Below are 12,319 nucleotides of genomic sequence, written 5' to 3' on the forward strand. Positions count from 1 at the left end.
GGTGTTTCAGTCGGTGTATGTATTCCCTCCACTTTCTCTCATTCCAACAGTTCTAAAGATCATAAGAAGAACAAAGATTCGAGCAATCCTCATTATCCCAGACTGGCCAAGGAGGGCTTGGTATCCAGATCTTCAGGAATTACTCATAGGAGATCCCTGGCCTCTTCCTTTGCGCAGGGGCCGTGCGTGTATGAAGACTTGCCGCTGCTACGTTTGATGGCATGGCTGTTGAACGCCGGATCCTAGCCCGAAAGGGTATTCCCAGAGAAGTCCTTCCCACACTTATTCAGGCCAGGAAAGGAGTAACGTCAAAACATTACCACCGTATTTGGAGAAAATATGTTTTTTGGTGTGAATCCAAGACGGCTCCAATGGAAGAGTTTCAGCTAGGAAATTTTCTACAGGCAGGTGTGGATGCGGGCCTAAAATTTGGCTCAATTAAGGTACAGATTTCAGCCTTATCAGTTTTCTTTCAGAAACAATTGGCTTCCTTTCCAGAAGTTCAGTCCTTCGTGAAAGGAGTTTTGCACATCCAACCTCCATTTGTGCCTCCAGTGGCACCAAGGGACCTTAACGTGGTGTTGTGGTTCCTTCAATCACATTGGTTTGAACCTTCACAGAAGGTGGAGTTGAAATTCCTCACTTGTAAAGTGGCCATTCTGTTGGCCTTGGCATCCGCAGGGCGGGTGTCTGAGTTAGCGGCCTGGTCTCACAAGAGATTTTATTTGCTCTTCCATGAAGATAGAGCAGAGTTGAGGACTCATCAGCAAATTTCTGCCGAAGGTGGTTTCCTCCTTCCACATGAACCAATCTATTGTGATGCCAGTGGCTACTGACACCTTAGCTGAGTCAATGTCTCTGGATGTGGTCAGAGCTTTGAAGGTTTATGTCACCAGATCGGCTCGGATTAGGAAAACAGTGGCTCTGTTTGTCCTATATGCGCCCAATAAGTTTGGGTGTCCTGCTTCTAAGCAGACCATTGCACTCTGGATCTGTGGTACGATTCAGCATGCTCATTCCACGGCTGGACTACCGATAGCGGAATCGGTGAATGCCCATTCTACTAGAAAGGTGGGCTCGTTCTGGGCGGCTGCCCGGGGGGTCTCGGCGTTACAACTTTGCCTAGCAGCTACTTGGTCAGGGTCAAACACTTTTGCTAAGTTTACAAGTTTGATACCTTGGCCGATAAAAACCTCAAGTTTGGTCAATCGGTGCTGCAGAGTCATCCGCACTCTCCTGCCCGTACTGGAGCTTTGGTATAACCCCATGGTACAGAAGTGGACCCCAGCATCCTCTAGGACGTATGAGAAAATATGATTTTAATACCTACCGGTAAATCCTTTTCTCTTAGTCTGTAGAGGATGCTGGGCGCCCGACCCAGTGCATACTGTATCTGCAGTTATTAGTTTGTGGTTACACACATGTTGTGTTACGTTTCTTTTCAGCTTGTTGCTGCAATTGTTCATGCCTGTTGGCATGTGTTATGTTGAATGCCATGTTGTGCGGCATGGTTGAGGTGTGAGCTGGTATGTCTCTCACCTTAAATTAAATGTAAATCCTTTCCTCGAAATGTCCGTCTCCCTGGGCACAGTTCCTATACTGAGGTCTGGAGGAGGGGCATAGAGGAAGGAGCCAGTTCACACCCTTGAAAAGCCTTAAAGTGCCCATGGCTCCTGCGGCACCGTCTATACCCCATGGTACTAAAGTGAACCCCAGCATCCTCTACGGACTAAGAGAAAAGGATTTACCGGTAGGTATTAAAATCCTATTATTATTATTATTATACAGGGTGAGCAGCCTGTGGTGTCCTGTTAGTAGTATTATACAAGGGGCGCGGCCTGTGGTGTCTGGTTACTATAGCAGCAGAGTAATAATAACAGTAATGAGTGGTCACCCTCCGCTGTACACCCAGATTTCCTACTTTAGTTCCTCTCTCCCCACATCTACACTCCGTACTCTCCTGTGTACTCTCCCCTGGTTATCCTGGTCGCCCTGGATAAGGTCACCAGCCAATAGGCTGATGATTATTGGTTGTTGTGGACGTGGTCAACATGGTAAGAAAGTCGACAGTGAAAAGTCCAACGCATGACAGGTCGACAGATGAATAAGTTGACATTACATTTTTTTTATGTTTTTGGTGACGTTTTTGCCGTAACATGACCAGGAACCCCAATTAGTGGATTGCGTCCCATTGCGTGGCTCGCTTTGCTTGCCAGGTAAGTATTCCCAATCATGTGTCGACATGTCCAGTGTCAACTTTTTTTTTACTGTATTACTTGTGGGAATAGTTCCTTTTTAGTCGGCATGCCGACTGTTGGGATTTTCAGGATGCAGGAGGAGGTATTGTGACCGGCGGTCACATGACTACATCCCATAATCACAAGTCTACTATGATTTTCTGGAATAAATTTAATAGAATAGTCCAACATCCCTAATTCTCGTGTTTTGTAAATGATTCATGTGGAGCAACTTGCACCAGAAGTGTATCTGGGAGGAATAAGACCCCGGCAAGGAGAGTAGCATTGGTGTAACATTATACAGTACAGCCATATGGAGCTGGGTCACAGGAACCTCTGAGAGATGCCGGCCAGGGCTCTGAGATTCACTCAGGATGGACACGGACAAGAGTCACAAGACTGAGAAGATAATTAATATCACCCTGGAGATCATCTACCTACTGACTGGGGAGGTGAGGGGATCTGGGAGGGTCACAGTGACGTCACTTATATCTATAGTAATAATACAGCGACATCACTGGGGGAGGAGAGGGGATCTGGTTGCATCACAGTGACATCATATATCTATAGTAATAATACAGGGACATGACTGGGGGATGTGAGGGGATCTGGGAGCAACACTGACATCACACATATAAAAAATATATGTATATAGTAATAATACAGAGACATGACTGGGGAGGTGTGGGGATCTGGGAGCGTTACAGTGACATCACATATCTATAGTAATAATACAGGGACATGGGTGAGGGGGTCTGGGTGCGTCACAGTGACATCACTTATCTACAGTAATAATACAGGAACATGACTGGGGAGGTGAAGATTTCTGCGAGTGTCACAGTGACATCATATATCTATAGTAATAATACAGGGACATGACTGGGGGAGGTGATGGGATCTGGGAGCGTCACAGTGACATATACATATATATAGTAGAGATGAGTGGGTTCGGTTTTACTCGGTTCTCAAAACGGCATCTTATTGGCTCACGGACGTCACGTATTTTGGATAGCCAATAAGAAATCTACGTATACAACCGAACTGGCGTTAATTCTGGCTTTACACCCGAAACCGCTCATCTCTAATATATAGTAATAATACAGGGACATGACTGGGGAGGTGAGGGGATCTGGGAGTATCACAGTGACATTGCTTATATCTATAGTAATAATAATACAGTGACATGGCTGGGGGGATCAGGGAGCGTCACAGTGATATCTCTAATATCTATAGTAATAATACAGGGACATGACTGGGGAGGTGAGGGGATCTGGGAGTGTCACAGTGATGTCGCTTATAGCTATAGTAATAATACAGGGACATAACTGGGTAGGTGAGGGTATCTGGGAGTGTCATATCAATTGTAATAATAGAGGGACATGACATATCTGTAGTTACAGCTGTAACCAGGGAGCCGATAGCCTCTGTGACTGGATGCTTCCGACGCCCTCACCGACTCGCTTCCGCAGTCACAGAACAGGTATGGGTCACACGGGACCTGGCCTATAAGGGGATTCCAGCTTACTGTCAGTAACCATCTTTTACTGACTCCACCAACTGTGCAGTGGGCAGGTTCTACAGTACCAGTCAAAAGTTTGGACACACCTTCTCATTCAATGGCTTTTGTGTATTTAAATTATTTTCTACATTGTAGAATAATTCTGAAGACATCAAAACTATGAGAGAACACATATGAAATTATGTTGTAAACAAAAAAGTGTTAAACAAATCCAATTATGTTTTATATTTTAGATTCCTCAAAGAAGCCCCCTTTTTGCTTTGATGACAGCTTTGCACACTCTTGGCATTCTCTCAATCAGCTTCATGAGGTAGTCTCCTGGAATGGTCCATTGATTTACTACTGCTGAAAAATGTACTGATGAAACTAAGCAAAGTATTTTGGAATAGAACCATGTTTGATAGATATCAGAGTAATAAACTGACTCCTAGAGGGCTAAGACCTAATGTTTTTCCAACCTTTGACCGTGAAGAAAGGATGGGAAACTGTTTTACTGGAATGTTCTGAGATCCTTATTAAGATACTGATTAAACATCATGATAGTAAAATAAAACAGTATACGGAGGAAATCTCCACTAATGGAGAGAAATTGAAACAACATGATGGTTTGGAGCAATTCCAAAATACATATCTGAAATATAAACATGAGGTTGAGGTAGCAGAAAAAAATATAATTGAACGAAAACAACAGAAATTCTTAAGAGACAAGAATGACTATCTCAACGGTACCATCTTCAGATGGAGCATAAATAAGACATACAGGAATACAATGAGGGAAAAGGTTTCTCTACATCAGAGGTAGAGACATCTGAAAGTGAAATGTCAGATCAGTCAACAGTAAGTAATCAGAGATGTTCACAACATTTTTTAGGGGCAGGTCCGAGTGGATAACCAGATACAGGACCCCAAAGAGAACAAGAAGGGGACTCAATAATAAAAAATCAGAGAGAGAGAGAGAGGAGACTGGGGAGGAAACCCACAGCGGAAGTACAACGCCTTCAGGAGATAACTCCAGAGGACACTATGAAAATCATCAATATCAGTGACAGAATTTTAAATGAGCATCATAAAAGTGTGCTTTCCAAAGGACTGTCATTTCCCCCCACTAAAAATATGGATAGATTTATAGTGGAAAAGGACCTGAACCTCTTTGCAAGGAAGATTATGTTGAGGAAATTTTACCACAATAGGGAAAATGATGCCACAACTACTGATATAGGAGAGATGGAAGTAGATGCCATTAGAGCATTGGGAGATCTGCTACAGGAAAATGATGAATATCAAGGAACATGTTCCGAGAACTATCGTGATATGAGTCTAAGAAAGAAATCAACTTTCTTCCTGAACATTAATATTTGTCCACAAGTTAAAATTTACATGGATTTAGTATCCAAGGATTTGGACAATCTTTATAGTGAAGGGAAGAAAATACTGTATCCCAACCTAACGAAATATGAACGGAAAGCTCTGCAGGATATTGAAAAATGGGACGATGTAGAAATCAAATCATCTGATAAGGGTGGTGATGTTGTAATTTGGAGGAAAGATTACTACCTTGAGTAAAAAATGAGGCAATTGAATGGTACATCATGCTATCAAAAATTAATTTTCAATCCCACAGCAAACTTCTTGAAGTGTTATTTACAGCTGATCGAAAAGAGTTATGCCGAAGGAATTATTACTAAGAGGGAAAAATAATTTTTATGGGTGGAGAACCCCAAGGTACCAACCTTCTATATCCTGCTCAAAATACATAAAAATCCTGACAAACAACCCGGAAGACTTATGGTGTCGGGTATGGGAGGCCTTGCTGAAAAGGTAAGTGTGTTTGTGGCTAAACAAGTCAGAAAGTTTGTTACTGAATTACCATCTTATACAAGGGACACCTTGGACATATTGGCCAAAATAGAAAATCTGACAGTAACATCAGACACATGGCTCTGTACATGCGACGTTGAGTCGCTATATACAAGTATTAATCATGAGAGAGGACTTTGAGCTGTTAAACATTTTCTCAGTATGAGGAATATAAGCAAACTTGACGAATTTACAATTAAACTTTTGGAATTCATTCTAACAAAAAATTATTTTGTTTTCAATGAGAGATTTTATCTCCAGACCCAGGGTACAGCGATGGGTAGTACATGTGCGCCTACGTACGCCAATCTGTACCTCGGGTGGTGGGAGCGTGAATTCGTCATTTTGGATAATAATGACATCTATACGAACCACATAACGGGGTGGTTTTGATATATAGATGACATCCTGATACTGTGGGAAGGAGAGAAGGAGCTCCTAATAGAATTCATCAACATCTTGAATCAAAATGAGTTAAATTTAAAGTTAACTTCAGAAATGAGTCAAACATCTATTATTTTCTTTTCTTGGATTTAGCTATTAAATTGAAGAAGATGGGGCAATTACTACTGATTTGTACAGAAAAGCAACTGCCACAAACAGTTCCCGTCTTCCAGCAACAATACGAGGAGTCCCTAAGGGAGAATTTATAAGGATACGTCGTAACTGCTCAAGTAAAGAAAAACGTGAAAAGAGGGCAAAAGAACTGAAGGAAAGGCTTAAACTGAGGGGGATACAGTAATAAAAGCATCAAAACCAGCTCCAAAATAGCTGCAAATACAGATAGAAAATCTCTCATTCTCCCCAAAAAAGCAATAGCTACAGGAGAACAACAACAGGAAATTAGATTCATGGGAACATTCTGTAATGAACACAGAGATACGAGACATCTTACAGAAACATTGCCATGTGGTAATCATGGATGCAGATATAAAAGTAACCTTGGGAGAAAAGGTGCACACAAGTTGGAGAAAGTCACCAAACATAAAAGATACTTTAGTACACGGCCATTTCCTGCGAGATGGAAAACATCATAAAGACAAAAACATCACGAGGTGCTTTCCTTGTGGAGTATACAACACCTGCCAGTATATTCAACGGACAAAGAAGATTAAAGACCGTTATGGAAAACAAAGAAAGATACATGCTTATATCAACTGTAAAGCAGGCAATTAAGCATACGCATCATGGAGCATATTAAAAACATCAGGAATGTATCCATAGATCTCTGAGGAGAATCACAGGATCCCACAGTAGGATCAGGTAGGTGGGATTTAGGGTCTCGCCAATATACCAAAGTGACTGTCACTGGGCTGATACTGAGGTGGGAGTGAAGCAAATAAGAGCAAGTAGGTGACACCGTGCTGCAGTGCAGGGGGCAGATCTGGGAGGAGCGTGTCCAATGTCAAATCTGAATTACTCTGTAAGAATAAAACTACCCAGTTCTTGTTGGGCTTCATGTAAAAGCAGCCAGTATTTACCCTGCATGCAATCACAAGGTTTGTCCAGATGCAAAGTTATATAATGTGCAGAGCAGCTGTGTGTGTCTCATACACTGATATACTGTTTCCTCTCAAGTAATAACATCAGGCATTACACTTTATATTCTCTGATCTATTTAGGGGGAACAGCTGACTGATATGAAGATAAATGATATAGACAGAGAAGAAGAGACGTATGTGACTGATATGAAGGCAGAAGATATAGACAGAGAAGAAGAGACGTATGTGACTGATATGAAGGCAGAAGATATAGACAGAGAAGAAGAGACGTATGTGACTGATATGAAGGCAGAAGATATAGAGGGAGAAGAAGAGACGTATGTGACTGATATGAAGGCAGAAGATATAGAGGGAGAAGAAGAGACATATGTGACTGATATGAAGGCAGAAGATACAGAAGGAGAAAAAGAGATGTATGTGACTGATATGAAGGCAGAAGATGCAGAGGGAGAAGAAGAGACGTATGTGACTGATATGAAGGCAGAAGATATAGACAGAGAAGAAGAGACGTATGTGACTGATATGAAGGCAGAAGATATAGACAGAGAAGAAGAGACGTATGTGACTGTTATGAAGGCAGAAGATATAGAGGGAGAAGAAGAGACGTATGTGACTGATATGAAGGCAGAAGATATAGAGGGAGAAGAAGAGACGTATGTGACTGATATGAAGGCAGAAGATATAGAGGGAGAAGAAGAGACATATGTGACTGATATGAAGGCAGAAGATACAGAAGGAGAAAAAGAGATGTATGTGACTGATATGAAGGCAGAAGATGCAGAGGGAGAAGAAGAGACGTATGTGACTGATATGAAGGCAGAAGATATAGAGGGAGAAGAAGAGACGTATATGATGGGTGATCAGCAGTGTAAGGAGGAGGAAATCCCTACAGATATCAGCATAGGTGAGTAATATACACATCACAATACACACTTCACATAAACTGTATTTCTCTTATGTCCTAGAGGATACTGGGAACCATTTAGTACCGTGGGGTATAGACCGGTCCACTAGGAGCCATGGGCACTTTATTTGATAGTGTGCGCTGGCTCCTCCCTCTAGGCCCCGCCTAACAGACTCAGTTTAGAAAATGTGCACAGAGGAGCCGGTCACGCTTATGGAAGCTCCTGAAGAGTTTTCTGCATTTATTTTATGTTATTTTCAGGCAGGACTAGGTGGCACCAGGCTGTCTGCTTCATGGGACTTAGGGGGGATAATGGCCCAACCTCTTGAAGGATTAATGGTCCCGTTCCCCGCTGTTAGGACACTGGCTTCTGAGGGAAATATTTGCAAGTCCCACTACGGCGAGTGTACATTCCCGCAGCACGCCGCCACCCCTAACAGAGCCAGAAGAGTGAACAGTGGGGAGTACTAATCCAGCGTCTTGGTTAGCGGGTCGACGGCCATTATGGCGGCATGAGGGTTTGAAGATGCATGGTTTCTAACCGGCGCAGACTTATGAGGGAGCGAACTGAGACTCAGTAAACTGTACACAGTACCTACACTGGCAAACACAGACTTAAAACGGCTCTGACTCCATTTTAAGCACTAAATTACCTCAGCCAGTATATAAAAAAAGCGGGAAGACCGCTCGCCATTGCGGGGGCGGGGCTTCACTATGAGCGGATCCAGCAGCTCACCAGCGCCATTTTTCCTCTGCATTGGACGCTGACTAGACACACCCAGAGACCCACTATAGCAGCGGTGGCCAACCAGTGGCTCTTGAGCCACATGCGGCTCTTTCTTTATTCAAATGTGGCTCCCAACACTCAAAATCACATGATCACAACAGATCCGGAAACTGCTGCACTCCAGCCAGACACGCAGCAGCACTACGGGCACTGAGAACTGAGGGAGCCAGATACATGAGGTAAGACACCCACCGGCAAACAGAGGACACATAAGGGGCTGCAGCAATGGCATGAGTTGTGGGGGCTGTAGTGACACATGAGGGTGGGCTGGAGTGACACAAGGGGGAGCTGGCTGGAGTGACACAGAAGGGTCCTGGCAGTAGTGACACATGGAAGAGCTGGCTGGAATGGCACAGGAGGCTGTTGGCAGGAGTGACTCATGGGGAGCTGGCTGGAGTGACATAAGAGGGTGGTAACAGGTGTGACACATGGGGGATCTGGCTGGAGTGACACAGGAGGGTGCTGGCAGTAGTGACACATGGGAGAGCTGGCTGGCGTAACACAGGAGGGTGCTTGTAGGAGTGACTCATGGGGAGCTGGCTGGAGTGACATTGTGGGGTGCTGGCAGTAGTGACACGTGAGAGCTGGCTGGCGTAACACAGGAGGGTGCTTGTAGGAGTGACTCATGGGGAGCTGGCTGGAGTGACATTGTGGGGTGCTGGCAGTAGTTACACATGGGAGAGCTGGCTGGAATGACACAAGAGGGTGCTTGTAGGAGTAACATGGGGGAGCTGGCTGGAGTGACATAGGAGGATGATAGCAGGAGTAACATGGGGGAGCTGGCTGGAGTGATACAGGGGGGAGCTGAAGTGTATTGTGTGAATCTGACCTTTTCAATTATTTTATGTGGAAGTGGCTTTTTTAATGTATTTTATACCAAGGGCGTGGTCTAGCAGGCACAAGGCCACACCCCATTTTTGCACGTGCGCCTTCGGCGTGAGGTCGGCTCTTTTATGTACCTAACTAGATTTTTTGGCTTTTTGTCTCTTACTGGTTGGCCACCCCTGCATTATAGCATGTGCTTGGATCACAAAAGCCATTGCTTAATGGTCAGGTAACCTAATTGAGGGGTCAGATTCCTTATCTAGGGGGGAGGTTGTTTTACTCTTGCAACATATACAGGACTCTGCAAACTTTATGGTGGAAGCCATAAAAGAAATAGGTTTGCTTAATGCATGCACCACTGCTATGGCAGTGTCCGCTACGCCAGTGGACTGCTGATGCGGATTCCAGGAAAGGCATGGAAGGCCTACCATTTACAGGTGAGGCCTTATTTGGAGATGAACTGGATAAATGGATCTCCAAAGCTACTGCGGGTAAGCCCGCATATCTTCCTTCCACAGCTCCCCACTCAGGAAGGCCTACTCAGCTTCCAATTTGCAGTCCTTTCGGACAGCCAAGTTTAAGGGAAAAACCAGAGGTTCTTCTATAGCCACCAGAGGTGCTAAAGGTAAACCACGAAAACCAGCAACTGCAGGTTCACAGGAACAGATCTCGCGTTCTGCTTCCTCAAAGCCTTTAGCATGACGGTGGACTGCGATGCCTGGAAGACCAGCAGGTGGGAGCCAGACATACATTTTTCAGTCACATCTGGACGTCATCATGCCAGGATCCCTGTGACATAGGATTTATCTCCCAGGGCTACAGACTGGAGTTTCAGGAGCTCCCACCTTACAGATTCTTCAAATCAGGCTTACCAGTTTCTCAGGAAGCAAGTATAACCTTACAGGACGCCATTCAGAAATTGGTACAGACTCAGGTCATTGTTCCAGTTCCACCTCATCTGCAAAACAAGGGATATTATTCCAACCTGTCTGTAGTACAGAAACCGGACGGTTCAGTAAGGCCATTTTTGAACCTCAAGTCATTGAACCAGTACTTACGGGTGATCAATTCTAGATGGAGTCTCTGAGAGCGGTGATCTCAGGTCTGGAGGAGGGGGAATTCCTAGTGTCTCTGGATATCAAGGATACGTACCTTCACATTCCAATCTGGCCGCCTCATCAGGCTTATCTATGGTTTGCACTGCAGGACTGTCACTTCCAGTTCCAGGCCCTGCCATTTGGTCTCTCCACGGCACCGAGGGTGTTCACCAAGGTGATGGCAGAGATGTTTCTATTACGTCCTTGAGGATGTTGGGGACACCAAAAGAACCAAGGGATATAGACGGATCCGCAGGAGAAATGGACACTTTAAGACTTTCAAAGGGGCGTGACCTGGCTCCTCCCTCTATATCCCTCCCCAGACTCAGTTTTAGAAATGTGCCCGGAGAGTACACAGGCACACGGGGGAGCTCTTAGAGTTTCTCTGAAAAGACTTAATGTTAGGTTTTTTATTTTGGAGAGATCTGCTGGCTACAGACTCCCTGCTTCATGGGCAAGAGGGGAGAGCAGTCTAGACCCACTTCTAATGAGTTTCAGGGCTCTCCTGCTGCTGACAGCTGCTGAGGGGAGAAGAACGCCGGGCGCTCCTGGATGCTCCCTCCCACAGCCTGCCGTCCCCCCTCTTCAAGCCAGAAGTCAGAAGACAGGTGAGTATGTGAGGAAAAGACATTGATTCGCTCAGTACGCGCCAGGCTCCCGGACAGTACACACCGCTGGGTGCAGGGCGCTGGGGGGGGGGGCGCCCTGGGGAGCAATTTGGACCTCAAATAAGGCTGGCATGTATAGATACAGTGCCCAGGCACTGTATATAACCTGATAATGTCAATATTATCTTAAACCATTAAGCTATACCTTTAAACACAGTTTTACCATGGAGCCGCTGCGGCCGCTAGACTTAATACACACGCTACGTACTGTGTACGCTATTTGCGCACAGAGTCCTGTATCATTTATGCACTTAGCGTACACACGCCGCGCTGTGGGTACAAAGTACACGCTGCGCGTACGCACACAAATTTATATACTTTAAACCGTATTAGTAATATAATGCAATGATATGATTACACCTTAAACCTTTATGCAGCAAAGCACTGCAATGATGTTATAACTTAAACCTTACGTAGCGCTGACGGTATAAAGTACCCGCAGTGCGTACACTTTATCAATACACTTTAAAACCTTATACAGTTTGGTAATGTAATATGCTTTAAACCCTAGCAGGGAAATGAGGATACAACACAGACATGTAGTCAACCGCTGGATTCTAAGGCCACAGTGGATTATTTGAAAGAGGATTAACAGTACAAATCATACACTACAGGCTAACGAGATAAATCTACAACAGAATAATGGCTACAGTCAATGTACATACGTGAGAATGTTCGCTTGCGCAACCTGGACCAGTCCTCCGCTTATCAGGTAGAAAGCGTTCAGAGTCTTCTGACCGGCCAGGCAGCAATAGGCTTTTTATACACAACTTCCATACACAATACAATGGTTACTGTAATCGCATTGTCCATTGGACACAGAGATGCATCTTTACATTACAGGAGAGGTCATAGGTTGATTTAAAAAGGTGGGCGATGTCTTTTTCAACTGCTCTTGGGGGTGGTATCCTCTGGATTCCCGC

General features: G+C 44.6%; 1 protein-coding gene across 3 annotated transcripts in view; it reads left to right on the forward strand.

Annotated features, from left to right (window-relative positions):
* LOC135056972 (oocyte zinc finger protein XlCOF6-like) overlaps positions 1-12,319 on the forward strand; it is a 72,992-nt gene that overhangs the window by 23,616 nt on the left and 37,057 nt on the right. For 2 of the 3 annotated variants that reach the window (XM_063962776.1, XM_063962778.1), the window contains exons 2-3: positions 3,990-4,066; positions 7,236-8,019. In XM_063962776.1, the coding sequence (XP_063818846.1) occupies positions 7,254-8,019 (766 nt within the window). In that variant the 5' untranslated portion in view covers positions 3,990-4,066; positions 7,236-7,253. The remainder of the gene's footprint in view (positions 1-3,989; positions 4,067-7,235; positions 8,020-12,319) is intronic. The other variant, XM_063962777.1, reaches the window with a different exon arrangement.

The sequence above is a fragment of the Pseudophryne corroboree genome, chromosome 3 (genome assembly GCF_028390025.1).
Source record: "Pseudophryne corroboree isolate aPseCor3 chromosome 3, aPseCor3.hap2, whole genome shotgun sequence".
Classification (NCBI taxonomy): Eukaryota; Metazoa; Chordata; class Amphibia; order Anura; family Myobatrachidae; genus Pseudophryne; species Pseudophryne corroboree.